Below are 17,722 nucleotides of genomic sequence, written 5' to 3' on the forward strand. Positions count from 1 at the left end.
AAACAATAAATATTACGCACAGATGCAGATGAAATTACCTTTTTCAGCTGAGTTTTGTTGCCTTTTGGCAATTGTCTCTCAACAAAACAACATTCGTGGGTATTTGGAGCTTGTGTGTGTGTTTTTCTTTCGCCTCCTCCTTTTCCGCAAGTGCCACTCCCACTCTGATTGGCGCTTGCAGTTTTCCTTTCGGTGGTAGGGCTGGGCGTTCGTTGCCAAAATTACTCTTCACCACACTGCCTTTTACAATTTACTTTTGCCTCGTACATTCGCAGTTATGTCAACTCCTTCCGCGGCGTCTTTTGTTGTTGTGGGTTTTGCAAATGTATTTCGTGTAAATTATGTGCAGTGTGGTTGTTGTTGCTGCAGGTGGTTAAACACTCGCGTTCGTTGGGTCTACGTGGTTTCGTATGCACTGGGTGCCGCACGCATAATTTGCGGACTGCAAATCGTCGTTTTCTTAATTTTTCGTTAGTAATTTGGCTATTAATTGGTTTTAACACGGAGAAAACTTTCGACGTTTCTTGTTGGTTTTCTGATAGTGTTACCCTCGTTTTCTTTTTTTTTGGTCGATAAAAAAAGGCGGATTTCCCCGTCCACAGCCTATGGTCCTACTTAGATTTCCGTGTGACCAGCTGGAAATGTGTTATCGATAAAAATAAAAGAGTAAAAACTGCTTAAATTTGTTTACCTGAACAAAATGATCATAAAAAGTTTAATTTTAGCTTTATTAGTAAGTTTTGGACGAGAAGCAGCTACAGAAGATGAGGGTCTGTGTAGCCCCGACCAGAAATCCTGCATCCAAAGTGAATCCGTTGACGAAAACAAGGATGAATGTGAGCAACTTGTTGCCGGCTTTGCATTTATTTTTAACTCAATCGCCACCATTTAGTTAGCTTTCAGATCCGCCGGCAGATCGATAAGGCCATGGCCGGGTATAAGCCCTGCAGCAGCGATGCAGAGGATGCCAGTTGCACCTGCCACACGGCTGTCCTGAAGCGGGATCTGGCACCCTACAAGTCAACAGGTGTCACCCGGCAAATGATCGAAAGTTCGACGAAGTACGGCACCAAATACAAGGTGTATGGGCATCGCTTGTACCGTGATCCGAGCTGCATGTTTCCTGCCCGCTGCCAGGGCATCGAGCACTTCCTCCTGCCGCTGGTGGCGACGCTACCCAACATGGACTTGGTGATAAACACTAGGGATTACCCGCAACTGAACTCCGCCTGGGGCAACAGTGCCAGAGGTCCAGTGTTCTCGTTTTCCAAGACGAAGGACTACCGCGACATCATGTATCCAGCGTGGACCTTCTGGGCCGGAGGACCGGCGACCAAGCTGCATCCCCGGGGCATTGGACGCTGGGATCAGATGCGCGATAAGCTAGAAAAGCGAGCAGCTGCGATTCCCTGGTCACAGAAGCGGGAACTCGGCTTCTTTCGTGGCTCACGCACCTCGGATGAGCGAGATTCCCTTATCCTCCTCTCACGGCGAAGTCCGGAACTGGTAGAAGCTCAATACACCAAAAACCAGGGCTGGAAATCACCCAAGGACACACTAGATGCGCCGGCAGCCGACGAGGTGTCCTTTGAGGATCACTGCAAGTACAAGTACTTGTTCAATTTCCGCGGAGTGGCTGCCAGTTTCCGGCTTAAGCACTTGTTCCTCTGCAAGTCGCTAGTCTTCCACGTGGGCGATGAGTGGCAGGAGTTTTTCTACGATCAACTGAAGCCATGGGTTCACTACGTCCCGCTTAAGAGCTACCCTAGCCAGCAGGAATACGAGGAAATTCTTTTGTTCTTCAAGAGAAACGATGCCCTGGCGCAGGAAATCGCTCAGCGAGGATACGACTTCATCTGGCAGCATCTACGCATGAAGGACATCAAGTGCTACTGGCGAAAGCTGCTCAAGAGCTATGTAAAGCTGCTCAACTATGAGGTGCAGCCAGAAGATCACCTAATCCATATTGGAAACGGCAAGGATGAACTGTAACAGATTCACAAAGTTTGAGGTCCGTTTTGTGATTCCACTAATTTATTACCAGCATTCCGATAATCAAACATTTTTATCAGCTCAGAATCTCCCATAAACAAACACTCATTATTAAACAATGGCCTATAATTCGTAAATTATGGAATAAGTAAGGTTACAATGAAGTATTTTAGAGGTTGTTACCTTTAGAAAACAGACATTTGTATTATGACTCAAAGTTCTATTAAAAGTATTTGGAAAAACATGTAAAATTAACCAAATTTGACGATGACGACCCTGCAAGGGAGACTTCTCTTCGTGGCAGCCCTGCTCATGTGTTGTGCTTGGCAAACCCTCTCCGCCGTCGAGGACAAGTGCTCCGCACTATCGCAATACCATGACCCCAAGTGTAAGGAATTTCCTGTATGTACTTGGATATTGTTGATTATTTTGAATCTCCAGTTAGCTACGACTTTGTTCCGTATATCTATCGACCATGTGAGCCAGGTGATCTGCAGTGTCTCTGCCATGTCCAGGCTATCCGAAAGAACTTGGAGCCGTACAAGGGCAACGGCATCATAGTGGATATGATGATTCTGCAGTATTACCCTCACGGCTTGGGCCGCTGTATACCCTGGAGTGCGAAGCGCTCAAAGGGCTTCTATCGGGGTTTACGATCTTCCCCCGAGCGTGATAATCTGGTGATGGTGCCTTGCACGTCTCCCGATTTGGTAGATTCCCAGTACCCGTTGCATGTGGCGGGAGAATCCGGTTCGCCTACGCACGAAGTTGATCTCTCCGAAGAGATGCCTTTCTTCGAGCACCGCCAGTACAAGTACCTATTCAACTTCCACGGCGTCCTGCTCTGTCGCTCGCTGGTGATCCACCTGGGCGACCAGTGGCAGGAGCTCTTCTACAACCAACTGATACCTTGGGTGCACTACGTTTCGGTAGCCAGCGATGCCGGAGTGGAGGAGCTGGCGGATCTAATGCTCTATCTGCGGGAGGAGATTGACGAAAAAGGCCATGAGTTTGTTTGGCTGTATTTGCGAATGAATGACGTGCAGTGCTACTGCTGGAAGTTGCTCCAAGAATACGTCAAGCTGTTGACCTACCAGGTTCATCAAAAGCGGGACTTCGTGGAGGTATCAAACAAGAGAGCTGTCCAAGTGCATCGCGGGTAGTTCAGTCAAAAGTTAATATTTAAATTTTAACGGAAAATTACATTTTTATAAAAAAATTCAAATTCTAGTGTGACCTTACTAACCGGTGGTTAATGGTTACGTCGCTACGTAACAGCTGTTGCGTGTTTTTAATTTATTTCTTAAATATTGTTATCATTAGCTTTATGTGGATTCCGTGTCATGGCAGCGCAGCTAAATCCCTTCCGCAATGCCTTCCGGCTGCCGGCCACACAGCGCGTCAACTGGTTTCCGGGCCACATGACCAAGGGCATGCGGCAAATCCAACAAAAACTCCGAACTGTGGACTGTATTGTGGAAATCCATGATGCACGCATTCCGCTGGCGGGCAGAAACTCTCAGTTCTTTGACACCATAACGGGTAGGTTAATCTAATGTCTTTCTTACCAAAAGAAACCTCCTAATTCCCCTTGGTTTACCAGGAAGTGGCGTTAAACCGCACATTCTGGTCTTGAACAAAGTCGATCTCCTGGGAGCGAAGCAGCAGAGAAGTGTGCTGCAGCAGCTGAGGTCGCAACAGCCCGGACTCAAGCACATTCTGTTCACCAACTGCAAGGATCAGCGGAACCATGGCGTTCTCGACATCCTTCCCCTGGCCACGCGTCTTGTGGGCGAGAGCAGTCGCTTCAATCGCACCCAGGCCGCTGAACACAACATCATGATCATCGGGGTGCCCAATGTGGGCAAGAGCTCCATCATCAACGTGCTACGGAATGTGCACCTGAAAAAGAAGAGTGCCGCCCGAGTGGGAGCAGAGGCGGGAATAACCCGTGCCGTCGGGGAACGCATCAAGATCCAGGAGAATCCCCCAGTCTACATGATCGACACACCCGGTATCCTGCAGCCATCTATCAAAGACGACGAGATGGGCATGAAACTGGCTCTGGTCGGCTGCCTGCCGGATCACATCGTGGGCGAGGATCTCATAGCGGACTACCTGCTCTACTGGCTGAACCGCCACCGGCGCTACGACTATGTGGAAATGCTGTCCCTCAGCTCCGGACCCAGCGACAACATCAGCGCCGTGCTGGCGGAGTACGCCCACCGCGAGGAGCTGTTTCACAAGGTCAAACAGTACGACGGACGAGTAGAGGTGATGACCAATTTATTGGCGGCGGCGCGAAAGTTTATACACTTCTTTCGCACCGGCCAGCTGGGCAACATTAATCTGGACGAGCCCATTGGTTTTCGATAGCTTTACGTAAAAGTAACTTAGGGGCTAAGAGTAAATATTGAACGGTTGAGTCCGATTGCGTCCTTATTGGGTTTCCGTCAGGGGCACATCAATACCGATGTGACCGACACCGGGCACCGGAATAGAGTACGAAACCCCCACGGGTCCCAGGTCAGTGTCGTCGGCGAGATCCATGGGCGTGTGATGCTGTGGCACCTGGTCGACGGGCATGGCCAGGCTGTACTGCTCAGCCGTCTGATCGTGATCTTGGCCCACCTCTTGGTGAACTTCCACGGGAACGCTGCTAACGGGCGGATAACTCGTCCGCGAGGCCACCAGTCGTAGCTCCTCCGGCACCCCCTTCATCCGCTTCGCTATGTGGCGCGTGTACGGTGCCATCTTCTGGTAGTATGCAATCAGCATCTGCGGATCCTTTTCCGATAGCTGGCTGCCGGGCACCAGGTCGAACTCATCGCAGTACTGCCAGCGCACAAGGTACTTGATGCCGCCGGTGACATCCGTGGCGCCCACTATCTCCGCCAGCTCCAGACCGCGCTCGTATCCGCGCGGCTTCTGGATCTCCTCGCACTTTGGCTTCTTCTCGCCGCGTTTCTTCGACTTGGCCCGCGACTCCTCGAATCGCTGGATCATCGTCGGGCAGTCGCAGTTCTCCTCCGGCTCCCAGGTGTTATCCGTCGACGGGAAGCCGCGCCACTTGATGAAGTACTCCACCTTGCCATCACTGGTGATGCGCTTGTCCATGATGCGCTCCACGACAAAATTTGTCTCGTTTTTAACCATTTTTCTAGTTTTCTACAAATTTGTCGAATTGTTTACAATTTTTTATGTGTACGGCTTGGTTTTTTATGCGGGAAATATGTACACACTGGCAAAATTTAAAGAAAAAATCGACTAGTCGATACTATCGATACATCGATGTCTTTTCCAGGATCTTCTTTTTTAACGAGTTGGCAGTCCCTCTTTCGAAAGCACGCGCTGTACTCGAATTAAGGTGTCAGATTCCCCAAAAATACTCTAAATATAAGGCAAAACGATGGCGTTTAGCCCAGGGGAATTGTCCGATTGGAATCCCATGTCCGAGGACTTTATTACTGATTACATCAATGGTGAGGGCCAAAATACGATGGAGGAGGCTCCAGTCCCCGTCGGAAACCAGTCAGTCAAGGATGCCCTTGCGGCGGAAGCAAAGGCCCGCAACGCAAAGCAGCAGAAATACCCATATCTGGTTGTGAAGAAAACCTCAAAACTTGTGACGGAAAATATGCTTATAAATTTCTTTGGGAGAGATCTCATCCAGGACCAGGAATATCGCCCAATGTCGCGAGTTTACTTTGTCTACTTTAAGAACCTTGGGTAGGTTGCAATATGAAATGGTGTAGTTAAGACTCATTTACTCATAACCCTATTGCAGTTCACTGGAAGCTGCGCAATCGAAGGTGGAGTGCTACCCATCCTTGCTCGAATGCCATCGCGGTCGCCAAAAGCCGCCGCAGCAGGAATTCCCACCTGTGCTGAATGACAACATATCAACAGCAGCTGCAGATCCAGTGCCAATCCCCTCAATCCGTGAGCGAACCGACGTGAATCTCTCCTCGCGAGATATATACACCTCCGCTGGCTGTCAAAAACATCCGGTCTTTATCCAGCCTCCGCTGCTGACCAAGGCGGATTACGCCGCCAAGGGCTCACTGTTGGCCATCAACGATCCCGATCGACGCTATCTGAATGTCAAGGATGAGTTCGCCTTGGAGCGGCATGGCGCCTATGTGGTCAGAGAGGAGCGGGTAGATAGTGTTCTTATCAGTCTTTCAGGAAGATCCCGATCTATGTAGGTATTCCAACTTCCGCTTTTCTGTATAATCTCTTATCTCTACAATTCCTTAGACCCCTTGTCGAAAAGCTAAACACGAAGGAGAATGACAAAGACCTCAACCAAATGATCGAAAAAATGGGGCTGCGCAAGTGCGTGACCTGTGAAAATTGGACGGACGTGTCCTGCAAGGTCTGCAGTACGCCCTTCTGCCACGAGGAATGCTTCGATTATGTACGCAAGGAGCACAAGGAGAGCTGCGGTACCGGCAAAGAACTCCAGCTTGGCGAAACAGTTGGAAATAGACGCAAGTTCCCAGAGCCTAAAATGCCACCCTCAGGATCCAAGGTTAAAATCACCGCTTTCCAACAGACAAATGTCTGCTATGTGCGCTCCACTGCGCGCCAGGACGATGTTGCCTATTTTGGCGTCCTTACTGAGGTACTGATAAAGGGAAAAGCGGCGGTCAGGCTTGAGAATCTGCCAAAATCCGGACAGATGGTTCTCTTTAAGTTTGAGACTGAAATCATCCGAGCCATGGTGCTCTACGTTGACAACAATCTAAAGCGCATATATGTGGTGTGCATTGACTTTGGGAACGTTGAGGTTGTAAAGTTGGAAGACCTCTATCAATGTAGTCCCTATCTCGCGGACTTGCCGTGCTATCCCATTGCTGTGCAGTTGCGCGGAGTTCCCAAGGGCTTCATGAGTCCCAATGCCAGCGCAACGCTGTACCAGCTGAGTGGAATGATTGAGTATAAACTAAAGTACTCGAAGCAGGAGTACGACTCCGCCAAGAATATGCAGATCGCGGTGCTGATCGAGGTCTATAAGAACGGCAACCTGAACCGTCTGCTCAAGACTGTCATATCGCCGACGGTGCCTCCGTTGTCGGACCCGGGTTACAAAGTGGATGTAAGTAAATGCTAACTCAACGCTCTAACTCTCCCTCGATTATCCTGGCTTAGTATCTTCCCCATATATCCTTGCCCATCGGCAAGAACATTGAGTTGGTTGTGATGGACAACACTCTTCTGAATGTCGGCCTCATCTACTGCACGCTCAAGGAACTGGCTTATGAGGTTACCAAAATGCAGCGAGAAATGCAGGCTTATGGCGAATCGGCAAACACATGTTCAGTCTTCGCCCCACTGTAAGATAATCCTAAGTTTAGGCGAGTTTCCGTTTATTAATGAAATTCTCTTGTAGGAAAGATGAATTGTGCGTGGCCAAATACCAGGGAAAGTGGTGCCGGGGTCTTTCGATGGAGCTGGTGGGCGATGGCTACCCTAGCATTTTGTTCCTAGATTACGGCAACATTGTGCCCATCCATGTGAGCGACATACGTCCGTATCCACCGCAGTTTATATTCCCAGTGTTGACCACTGAGCTGGATATAATTGGTAAGTTTTTGATTTAATAAATTTGAATTAAAAACAAGAAAGAAAGCTAACTTTGGCCAGCCAAAGTTTGTATACCCTTGCAGGTAACAATTAAAATATATTATAACTAAGCCAAAAATGCAATAATTTCGATTCGGAAAGCAGTTTTGTGTCAGTTTTCATTATCCTAAAAAAACTGCTTACCTAATTTCAATTTTCAGAAAATCAAAATTTTTTTCAATTTTTGAGAATTTTAATGATGTAACCCCTTATCGAATTTCGCAAAAATGGCCAAAAAAACGATTTCTTCCGGACATGTCTAGAAAGATTCCCCTGTTGATGCTGATCAAGAATATATATGGTTTATGGGGTCGGAAATGATTCCTTGACTTAGAAAAATATTATTTTATATTATAAAATCGGATTTTTTATATTAAAAAACTTCTTGATTTTGTTTAAAATTAAAAATATCATTACTCGGCCAAAAGAGCATTAATTTTAAATCGGAAAACTGTTCTGTGCACGATTTTCCACAGTTAATAAATCTGCATACTTCATTTAAAAATTTTGAAAATTCAATTTTTTATCAAAATCAAAAATCGATTTCTTCCGGACATGTCTAGAAAGATTCCCCTGTTGATGCTGATTAAGAATATATATGGTTTATGGGGTCGGAAACGTCTGCTTCACTGCGTTGCAAACTTCTGACTGAAATTATAATACCCTGCAAGGGTATAAAAATATATATTCACCCATTGTCCCCCCTCCATACAGGTTTTCCAGAAAACCCAACCGTTGAGCAGGTGAGGTACCTCGAGCAGTATCTGATTGTGGGTTCCACAGTCACCTGTAGCGAAATAGTTCGCTGCCAAGAATCCAACAACTTGTCGGTTCGCTTCGATGAGCTGAAACATATTTTTAACTTGAAATAACTTGCCAAGGACACAACATTCCGCATAGACAAGATGTACTGTTGAAGTTTTGAAATAATTCTATGATTTCTATGTTTAAGTTTTGAAGTTATTTTTAATTTTTGAAGTGAAATATATAATTTAAATAATTACATTATTAAATTAATACATTTTTATTGCCTAAATGTCTTATTTTGGGTTAAATAAACACGTTGTAGGCTTTCCAGGCTATCAGAAATACACGCATCCTGAAAATAAATTGGAACAACTAAAGAAACACTAAATAGGAAAACTTGAAACTAAGCTTACTTGGAGAAACTCTTTGGTATATGGCGGTTCCATCAGGGTCCAGTCGGTCGGAATCTGAAATATTTATATAGGCAAACCTTATAGTAAAATTAAGTAAATCAATTCCTAATTAAATACCTTAAGGTCCTGTCTGTAGCTTTGGAGGGCCTGTGTCGCATCACCAGTACGGAGACCTAAGCTCCTATAGAACTCTTGCTCCTCTGGGCAACCTCCAGCTGTAACCAACGTATATATTTTCGTGCCAGCTGCCAGAAAATGATTAGTTGCCTGCCTTGCATTGTGGTTATAAATAATTAGATATTTGCAGCGTAGAGATCGAATCGCTGGCAGTTGGCTTGTGAGTGCCAAGGCGACCTTGGGTGATCCAGCTTTCCCTTCTTGGTTAAACGAAGATACCTGATCCTCATCATCCAGCTGGACATGTTCTATGTCCCAGTTTTGGCAGTAACCCTTTACCAGGCGCAAGCAATCCTGACTATTGGCCACAATGCAGCATTGCTCGCCCCGCTCCACAACCAGATCGTCCAGCATTAGATGCACAAACTCGAACTTGGCCGAGTCGTACAGACCCATTTCTGTCCAAGGGGGCAAACGAGGCTTGAGCAGTTGCATCAGCTCCCAGCTATCAGGCTGGTTATCCCTGGTTTTCAGCAGCACAGGATGGTCGCAGACCTCGTGGACCATGTCCAGGACTATTGATTGTTCCTGACCATGACTATGCTCAGCAAGAAAGTTTAGTGTTTTCTCCTGCAGCTCGGCTGGAGCTAAAAGGCACAAATATTCAATTTGAGTAAATGAGGCAGGATCTGTTGGATTAACTGCCTGTGAGGAACTCTCTGGGTGAATCCTCCGATATGGAGGTGGCAAAGAGTTATTGGTGTCCTGGCTCCAGCTTGCCATTTCCCGTTTGCGTTGGGCTGGACCCTCTTCGATGGTCTTGAAGTCCCCTTGGAGCTCTGTGGGACTTTCCGGCCGCATCCTCTTCTTGAGCACATGTGATCTAAAAGCTAAATTGAACACCGAAGGTGGCACAGAGTCGTCTACGTGGCCATTCTGAGTATCTATCTTCTGGCACCAGTTGGCAATCTCCAGCCTGCGGTGCGCCGCGCACTCTTCAAAGGTCTTGAACTCCTCCTGGACCTCCACATCCCTGCTGCCGATCTGCAGCTGATCGTTCTCCTTGATCTGGCGCGGCTTAAAGCACGTTGCCGAGTCCACAACCATGCCCGAGTCATCCTTGAGAGTCATCTTCGAGCCTGTGACCACTAGTGTTCCGTTGCCAGTCCATGTCTTGTGCTTTTTGGTGGTTTGATTTCGCCAGAGCACATGGTAGATGCGGCTGTCTTTGAGTGGGTTTTCACCAGGCTTCAGTTCTCGGAGGCCTTCATAGCTCTTGGAGGAACCCCATTCAATCTGAGGAGAGTTGCTGGGCCACGAGCAAGGCGGTTCCTCCTGTAGTTCCTGTGAGGAAGGTCGATTTTCAGCCTCTTGTTTGGCGGCCAGGCGCATTGAAGGAGCCTTCGAACGTCGCATTGGAATGACTTTGATAATAAGTTATATATACAAAGATATAATCTGAAAAAATGAACTATAATAAGCCGTATTTAAATGAAATTCCCCTGGAAAACACGAAAAACTCGGCGCAAATAATTTCGAAACAGAAACGCAGTGTGGCCAAAGGTCACTAACTGAATAACGTTCTATAGCAGCAGGGATTTCATGCGACCGCGAAATGGTCACACCAGCATGCTGGAAGCTAACCGGCGCTCCAAATCTAGAGATTTTCGCCGAAATCCTCCCGAGACTCGCGATTCCCCTGTCCCTGGGCCAGAACCGGCACCATGGCGTTCCACTGGTGCGACAACAACCTACACACCACCGTGTTCACGCCGCGCGACTTCCAGGTCGAGCTTCTGGCCGCCGCCTATGAGCGCAACACCATCATTTGCCTGGGCCACCGCAGCTCCAAGGAGTTTATCGCCCTCAAGCTGCTGCAGGAGATCTCGCGCCGCGGTCGCCGTCATGGCAAGGTCAGTGTCTACCTGAGCTGCCAGGTGGGGGACAGTAAGGAGCCCGCCAGCATCTACACTATGCTCACCCACCTGACGGATCTGCGGGTGTGGCAGGAGCAGCCGGACATGCAGGTTCCCGCCGATCACTGCTGGACGGACTACCATGTGTCCATCCTACGGCCCGAGTGCTTTCTGAGCCTGCTCCATGGCGGCGATTTGCCGTTGAGTAGCGTGGATTTAATTGTGCTGGAGGATTGCCACGACAGTGCCGTATATCAGCGGATACTGCCGCTCTTCGAGGAGCACATCCTGCCGGCCGATCCCGAGGACAGACCCCGCATTCTGGGCCTGGCTGGACCGCTTCACAGTGCGGGTTGCGAACTGCAGCAACTCAGCGACATGCTGGCCACTCTGGAGCGAAACGTGCTTTGCCAGATCGAGACGGCCAGCGACATTGTCACGGTGCTGCGTTATTGTTCCCGTCCCCACGAGTACATCGTCCAGTGCGCCCCCTTCGAGATGGACGAGCTCTCGTTTGTGCTGGCCGATGTCCTTAACACGCACAAGTCCTTCCTGATGGACCACCGCTACGACCCCTACGAGATCTACGGGATGGACCAATTTATGGATGAGTTGAAGGGTGAGTAATCGATTTTGCATCGGAATTTAAAATGTTGACGAATCTCTTACCAGACATACCGGACCCCAAGCTGGACCCACTGAACGTGATAGACTCGCTGCTGTCCATGCTGCACGAGATGGGACCTTGGTGCACCCAGCGTGCCGCTCATCACTTTTACCAGAGCAATGAAAAGCTGAAGGTGAAGACTCCGCATGAGCGTCACTACCTGCTCTACTGCCTGGTCAGCACGGCCCTCATCCAGCTGCACGCCCTCTGCGACTACACCTTTCAGCGGCAGCAGGTGCCGGGCGGCGGCGGCGGCGGCGACTCGCGTCCCACCATTGAGCGCTATTCCAGTCCCAAGGTTCGCCGCTTGCTGCAGACGCTGCGCTGCTTCAAGCCAGAGGAGGTCTTCACCCAGACGGACGGTTTGCGGAGGATGCGCCACCAGGTGGACCAGGCTGACTTCAACCGACTGTCGCACGTCCTGGAGAGCAAGTGCCGCGTGGTGGACCAGCTAGAGCATCCGGCGACGGAAACCAGAGCCCTGGTGGCCAATCTGGAACAGATCCTCAGCTCCACGCAGGACAAGCAGCTGCCCAAGGCCTCACAGGCTCGCGCGACGGCCCCGGGCCAGGCGAGAGCAAAGTCCGGTACAGGATCCTCTGGAACCAGCACCCAGCCGCGCCCAAGGCGACGTGTGTACACCAGGCGCCATCACCGTGATCAAAATGACGGAAACGACACGCTCTGTGCTTTGATCTATTGCAACCAGAACCATACGGCGCGCGTGCTTTTCGAGCTGCTGGCGGAGATGGGCAGGCGCGACCCAGATCTCAAGTTCCTACGATGCCAGTACACTACCGATCGGGTGGCTGACCCCGCCACGGAGCCCAAGGAGGCCGAGCTAGAGCACCGGCGGCAGGAGGAGGTCCTCAAGCGATTTCGCATGCATGACTGCAACGTTCTGATCGGCACCTCGGTGCTGGAGGAGGGCATTGATGTGCCCAAGTGCAATCTGGTGGTTCGTTGGGATCCGCCGACCACCTACCGCAGCTATGTTCAGTGTAAGGGACGGGCTCGTGCCGCTCCCGCCTATCATGTCATTCTGGTGGCGCCCAGATACGAGAGTCCTGTCGTTGGCCCCGTCCAGCTGAGTGATCGGAGTCATCGCTTTGTGTGCGGCGCCGCGGGAACAGGCGATGCGATGGAGGGCGACAGCGACTCGGATGACTCGGCGAGGCCAAATTCCTTGGGCTCTGATCCCTTTACTTTTGGTACAGCCCGCGGTACCGTTAAGATCCTCAATCCCGAGGTGTTTAGCAAGCAACCTCCCACGGCCTGCGACATTAAACTGCAGGAGATCCAGGACGAATCTCCTCCGACTACTGCCTTGCTAGACACCAGCAACTCGAGCGACGAGGCGGTCTGCCTGAGCAACACAACGCCGAGTGACAGCAGCGTGGAACACAAGCCCAGGCAGCGCTTCCAGTGCGCATTGCCCAACCCAGAGGAGCAGGAGGAGCAGCCCCAGATCCCACCCGTTGATCTCCTGGCCAGAACCACAAATGATTTGGTCCACCAAATGGCGCAGTATCGTGAGATTGAGCAGATGCTGCTCTCGAAATGTGCCAATACAGAGCCACCGGAGCAGGAGCAGAGCGAGGCAGACCGCTTTAGTGCCTGCCTGGCCGCATACCGACCGCAGCCGCATCTCCTGACCGGAGCCAACGTTGATCTCGGCACCGCCATAGCCTTGGTCAACAAGTACTGCGCCCGCCTGCCCAGCGATACCTTCACTAAGCTGACGCCTCTCTGGCGCTGCGCCCGCAGTGTTCGAGCTGGAGTGGAGTTGTTCCAGTACACCCTCCGGCTGCCCATCAATTCGCCACTGAAGCACGACATTGTGGGTCTGCCGATGCCCACACAGACCCTGGCTCGGCGGCTGGCCGCCCTGCAGGCCTGTGCCGAACTGCACCGAATCGGTGAGCTGGACGATCAACTACAGCCCATTGGCAAGGAGGGATTCCGTGCTTTGGAGGCCGACTGGGAATGCTTCGATCTAGAGCCGGAGGACGAGCAGATCGTCCAGCTGAGCGATGAGCCGCGTCCGGGTACAACGAAGCGGCGTCAGTACTATTACAAGCGGATTGCCTCAGAGTTCTGCGACTGTCGGCCGGAGGCCGGTGCTCCCTGCTACTTGTACTTCATCCAGCTGACCCTGCAATGCCCCATACCCGAGGAGCAGAATACCCGCGGCCGCAAGATCTATCCGCCGGAGGATGCTCAGCAGGGCTTTGGCATCCTGACCACCAAGCGCATTCCCAAGCTGAGCGCTTTTTCGATATTCACCCGTTCCGGCGAAGTGAAGGTTTCCCTTGAGCTGGCCAAGGAGCGGGTGGTGCTGACTGAAGAGCAGATTGCCTGCATCAACGGCTTCCTTAACTATACCTTCACCAATGTGCTGAGGCTGCAGAAGTTCCTCATGCTATTCGATCCCGACTCCACGGAGAATTGTGTGTTCATTGTGCCCACGGTGAAAGGTCCTGGAAGTGGGAAGCATATTGACTGGCAGTTCCTCGAGCTCATCCGGGCCAATGGCAATACCATGCCGAGGGCAGTGCCCGATGAAGAGCGCCAGGCCCAGACGTTCGAGGCCAAGCGCTTCCAGGATGCCGTGGTCATGCCTTGGTATCGCAACCAGGATCAGCCGCAGTACTTTTACGTGGCGGAGATCTGTCCGCATCTCTCGCCGCTCAGCTGCTTCCCCGGGGATAACTATCGCACGTTCAAGCACTACTACCTGGTCAAGTACGGTCTGACCATACAGAATGCCTCGCAGCCGTTACTGGACGTGGATCATACCAGTGCTCGCCTGAACTTCCTGACGCCACGTTACGTTAACCGCAAGGGCGTGGCGTTGCCCACCAGCTCGGAGGAGACAAAAAGGGCGAAGCGCGAGAATCTGGAGCAGAAGCAAATTCTGGTGCCCGAACTGTGCACAGTCCATCCCTTTCCGGCCTCCCTGTGGCGCACTGCAGTGTGCCTGCCCTGCATACTTTATCGCATCAATGGCCTGCTCCTGGCCGACGATATACGGAAGCAGGTCTCTGCGGATCTGGGACTGGGCAGGCAGCAAATCGAAGACGAGGAGTTCGAGTGGCCTATGCTGGACTTTGGCTGGAGCCTGTCAGAGGTGCTGAAGAAGTCGCGTGAGTCCAAGCAAAGGGAATCGGGGAAAGAGGAATTGGTTAATGGCCAGGAAGCGGTTGTCGAGGAAGTCAAGCCAGTCAAGGAGGAGGTTACAGTGGATGCCGATCCGAAGGCGGAAAAGAGTGCCAATGAAATCATCATCGAGGGCGAGCAAAAGCTGCAGGAGGCCGATGACTTTATTGAGATTGGCACCTGGTCAAATGATATGGCTGACGACATAGCCACTTATAGCGAAGATGACGAGGACGAGGCTTTTCATCTTCCCGTTCTGCCTGCCAATGTAAAGTTCTGCACTGGCGATCAGCAAACCCGGTATGGCTCGCCCACCTTCTGGGATGTTAGCAATGCCAATGGGGACTTCAAGAAGTCGGCCAAGCCTAGTCAGCCCCAAAGGGGTGGCAAGAGCAAGGGCAAGGACACGGCCTACAACTACTACGACTCGGATAATTCGCTGGGATCCAGCTACGACGATGAGGACAACGTCGGACCCCACAACAACTACATGCATCACAACTACAGCTCGGATGATGAAGATGCGGCGGAGGATGCAGGGCGTATTGCCTTTACTTCCAAAAACGAGGCGGAAACCATTGAGACTGCTCAGGATGTGGAGAAGCGGCAAAAGCAACTGTCCATCATACAGGCCACCAATGCCAATGAGCGGCAGTATCAGCAGACCAAGAACCTCCTGATAGGCTTCAACTTTGAGCAGCAGCCAAGGGAAGGTTGCCCCAGCGGCAAGTACGAGCAGGCGATAGCCAAGCTGCAGGAAGAGATCGAAAGCTGTGGCATGCTGGTGCCGCACAACCAGGAGTTGCGCTTGAAACGTACCGACTCTTTGGAGACTAAAGTGGGCAAGGATACGACCATGAACCTGCTAAAGCAACTTCTACCCTACGTTGGGGAGCAGCAACTCGAGGAAAGGTTGGGCGATAGAAAGGAACTGCAACTTAAGGATTTAGTCGAACTTAATGCGAATTGGGTCATCCAGAATCCAAAGGAGAGCTACAGTGTCTTGGGATGTGGAGATAGTTTCGACAATTATAATGACCACCATTGTCTAAACTTGGCTGACAAACAGCTGCAGCTGCAGTTTGAACGAAAGGTCAAGAACCCACCCACGCCGGAGAAGACATTCCCATCAGCAGTTCCCTTAACAGGCTTTAGCTTTGATCGCCAGCCGGATCTGGTGGGCCATCCCGGACCCAGTCCCAGCATTATCCTACAGGCTCTCACCATGTCCAATGCCAACGACGGCATCAACTTGGAGCGCCTTGAAACCATTGGCGACTCCTTCCTCAAGTACGCCATCACCACCTACCTGTACATAACCTACGAAAACGTGCATGAGGGCAAGCTGAGTCACCTGCGCTCCAAGCAGGTGGCCAATCTCAATCTGTATCGCCTGGGCAGGCGCAAGCGGCTGGGCGAGTATATGATAGCCACAAAGTTCGAGCCGCACGACAACTGGCTACCGCCTTGCTACTACGTTCCCAAGGAGCTGGAGAAGGCCCTCATCGAGGCCAAGATACCGACGCATCACTGGAAACTGGCTGACCTGCTGGACATCAAAAACCTGAGCAGTGTGCAGATCTGCGAGATGGTCCGTGAGAAGGCTGAAGCCTTGGGTCTTGAGCAGAATGGGCCGCAGAACGGCCAGCAGCTCGACGACTCCAATGACAGCTGCAATGATTTTAGCTGCTTCATTCCGTACAACCTGGTGTCGCAGCACAGCATTCCAGACAAGTCAATTGCTGACTGTGTCGAAGCGTTAATTGGAGCCTATCTCATCGAATGTGGACCCCGCGGAGCTCTTCTCTTCATGGCTTGGCTGGGTGTAAGGGTGCTGCCCTTCACCAAGCAACTGGAGGCGGGGAATGAGGGAGAGCGTCTGCCGGGAAGCAGCAAACCAAATGCCGAAAAAATGGTAACCGTATATGGCGCCTGGCCCACGCCTCGCAGTCCTCTGCTACACTTTGCACCCAACGCAACGGAGGAGCTCGACCAGTTATTGAGTGGCTTTGATGAGTTCGAGGAGAGTCTGGGGTACCGTTTCCGGGATCGCTCTTACCTGCTGCAAGCCATGACGCATGCCAGTTATACGCCCAATCGGCTGACGGACTGCTATCAACGGTTGGAGTTCCTCGGCGATGCAGTGCTGGATTATCTCATTACCCGGCACCTGTACGAGGATCCACGACAGCACTCGCCCGGCGCTCTCACTGATCTGCGTTCTGCACTGGTGAACAACACAATCTTTGCCTCACTTGCCGTTCGGCATGGCTTCCACAAGTTCTTCCGGCATCTCTCGCCCGGCCTCAACGACGTCATAGATCGCTTTGTGCGCATCCAGCAGGAGAATGGACACAGCATCAGTGAAGAGGTAAGGAAAAAGGGTTGGGTATTTGCAACTGCTTTGCTAATTGTTTGTCTCTTTTTTTTTTAGTACTATTTGCTATCTGAGGAGGAGTGTGACGATGCCGAGGACGTGGAGGTGCCCAAGGCCTTGGGAGATGTGTTCGAGTCCATTGCCGGTGCCATTTTCCTGGACTCGAACATGTCTCTGGACGTCGTGTGGCACGTTTATAGCAATATGATGAGCCCGGAAATTGAACAGTTTAGCAATTCAGTGCCAAAGTCGCCCATTCGGGAGCTGCTCGAGCTGGAGCCGGAGACGGCCAAGTTTGGCAAGCCGGAGAAACTGGCCGATGGACGTCGCGTGCGCGTCACCGTCGATGTCTTCTGCAAGGGAACCTTCCGTGGCATCGGGCGTAACTATCGCATTGCCAAATGCACGGCAGCCAAATGCGCACTTCGCCAGCTCAAGAAACAGGGCCTGATAGCCAAAAAAGACTAGGAAGGTGTCTATATCTTCGATGTGTTTCATTAGGCCTAAGTTCGTATTCCACGCAGACTATTGTAAGCTTAAAGTAAGAAAGCGTTTGTATAAAACCGTATCAGATTAAGTTCAAAACATTAAAGTTATTTCGAAACTACTATTATTTATTTATTTTTATGGTATTTAATTATACTCTTGCATGGTATTTAATTCATTAAGCTAACTTAAGCCCTTTTGCCACAACAATTTGTTGAAA

At 50.8% G+C, this 17,722-nt stretch overlaps 7 protein-coding genes across 9 annotated transcripts; 5 read left to right on the top strand and 2 right to left on the bottom strand.

Annotated features, from left to right (window-relative positions):
- Positions 1-634: 634 nt before the first annotated feature.
- On the top strand, positions 635-2,243 carry rumi. 2 transcript variants are annotated; one of them, XM_070286489.1, is made up of 3 exons: positions 635-836; positions 893-2,011; positions 2,073-2,243. In XM_070286489.1, exons 1-2 carry the CDS (start codon positions 701-703, stop codon positions 1,990-1,992), a joined length of 1,236 nt encoding a protein of 411 aa, XP_070142590.1. In that variant the 5' UTR covers positions 635-700; the 3' UTR covers positions 1,993-2,011; positions 2,073-2,243. The 2 variants fall into 2 exon arrangements, with proteins under 2 accessions (XP_070142590.1, XP_017035093.1); XM_017179604.2 differs by having other exon boundaries at positions 893-2,243.
- LOC108083709 (O-glucosyltransferase rumi-like) lies at positions 2,163-3,217 on the top strand. Its single transcript, XM_017179606.3, has 2 exons — positions 2,163-2,380; positions 2,434-3,217. The coding sequence occupies exons 1-2, from the start codon at positions 2,260-2,262 to the stop codon at positions 3,153-3,155; spliced, it is 843 nt and encodes a 280-aa protein (XP_017035095.1). The 5' UTR covers positions 2,163-2,259; the 3' UTR covers positions 3,156-3,217.
- Positions 3,024-4,726, top strand: LOC108083708 (mitochondrial ribosome-associated GTPase 1). 2 transcript variants are annotated; one of them, XM_070286490.1, is made up of 3 exons: positions 3,024-3,151; positions 3,316-3,534; positions 3,596-4,726. In XM_070286490.1, the coding sequence occupies exons 2-3, from the start codon at positions 3,336-3,338 to the stop codon at positions 4,366-4,368; spliced, it is 972 nt and encodes a 323-aa protein (XP_070142591.1). In that variant the 5' UTR covers positions 3,024-3,151; positions 3,316-3,335; the 3' UTR covers positions 4,369-4,726. The 2 variants fall into 2 exon arrangements, with proteins under 2 accessions (XP_070142591.1, XP_017035094.1); XM_017179605.3 differs by having other exon boundaries at positions 3,035-3,166; positions 3,224-3,534.
- Positions 4,262-5,233, bottom strand: HP1c (Heterochromatin Protein 1c). The gene has a single exon (XM_017179607.3). The coding sequence runs from the start codon at positions 5,146-5,148 to the stop codon at positions 4,432-4,434; it is 717 nt and encodes a 238-aa protein (XP_017035096.1). The 5' UTR covers positions 5,149-5,233; the 3' UTR covers positions 4,262-4,431.
- Positions 5,234-5,401: 168 nt separating this feature from the next.
- Positions 5,402-8,637, top strand: vret (vreteno). Its single transcript, XM_017179602.3, has 6 exons — positions 5,402-5,721; positions 5,780-6,196; positions 6,253-7,093; positions 7,147-7,331; positions 7,388-7,581; positions 8,335-8,637. The coding sequence occupies exons 1-6, from the start codon at positions 5,402-5,404 to the stop codon at positions 8,490-8,492; spliced, it is 2,115 nt and encodes a 704-aa protein (XP_017035091.1). The 3' UTR covers positions 8,493-8,637.
- LOC108083706 (uncharacterized) lies at positions 8,583-10,454 on the bottom strand. The gene is made up of 3 exons (XM_017179603.3): positions 8,898-10,454; positions 8,781-8,834; positions 8,583-8,719 (listed from the first exon to the last, which is right to left on the bottom strand). Exons 1-3 carry the CDS (start codon positions 10,311-10,313, stop codon positions 8,645-8,647), a joined length of 1,545 nt encoding a protein of 514 aa, XP_017035092.1. The 5' UTR covers positions 10,314-10,454; the 3' UTR covers positions 8,583-8,644.
- A 45-nt stretch (positions 10,455-10,499) lies between these two features.
- On the top strand, positions 10,500-17,609 carry Dcr-1 (Endoribonuclease Dcr-1). The gene is made up of 3 exons (XM_017179578.3): positions 10,500-11,432; positions 11,486-17,010; positions 17,074-17,609. The coding sequence occupies exons 1-3, from the start codon at positions 10,622-10,624 to the stop codon at positions 17,482-17,484; spliced, it is 6,747 nt and encodes a 2,248-aa protein (XP_017035067.1). The 5' UTR covers positions 10,500-10,621; the 3' UTR covers positions 17,485-17,609.
- The last annotated feature ends 113 nt before the right edge of the window (positions 17,610-17,722 follow it).

This window comes from Drosophila kikkawai, chromosome 3R (assembly GCF_030179895.1).
Source record: "Drosophila kikkawai strain 14028-0561.14 chromosome 3R, DkikHiC1v2, whole genome shotgun sequence".
NCBI lineage: Eukaryota > Metazoa > Arthropoda > Insecta > Diptera > Drosophilidae > Drosophila > Drosophila kikkawai.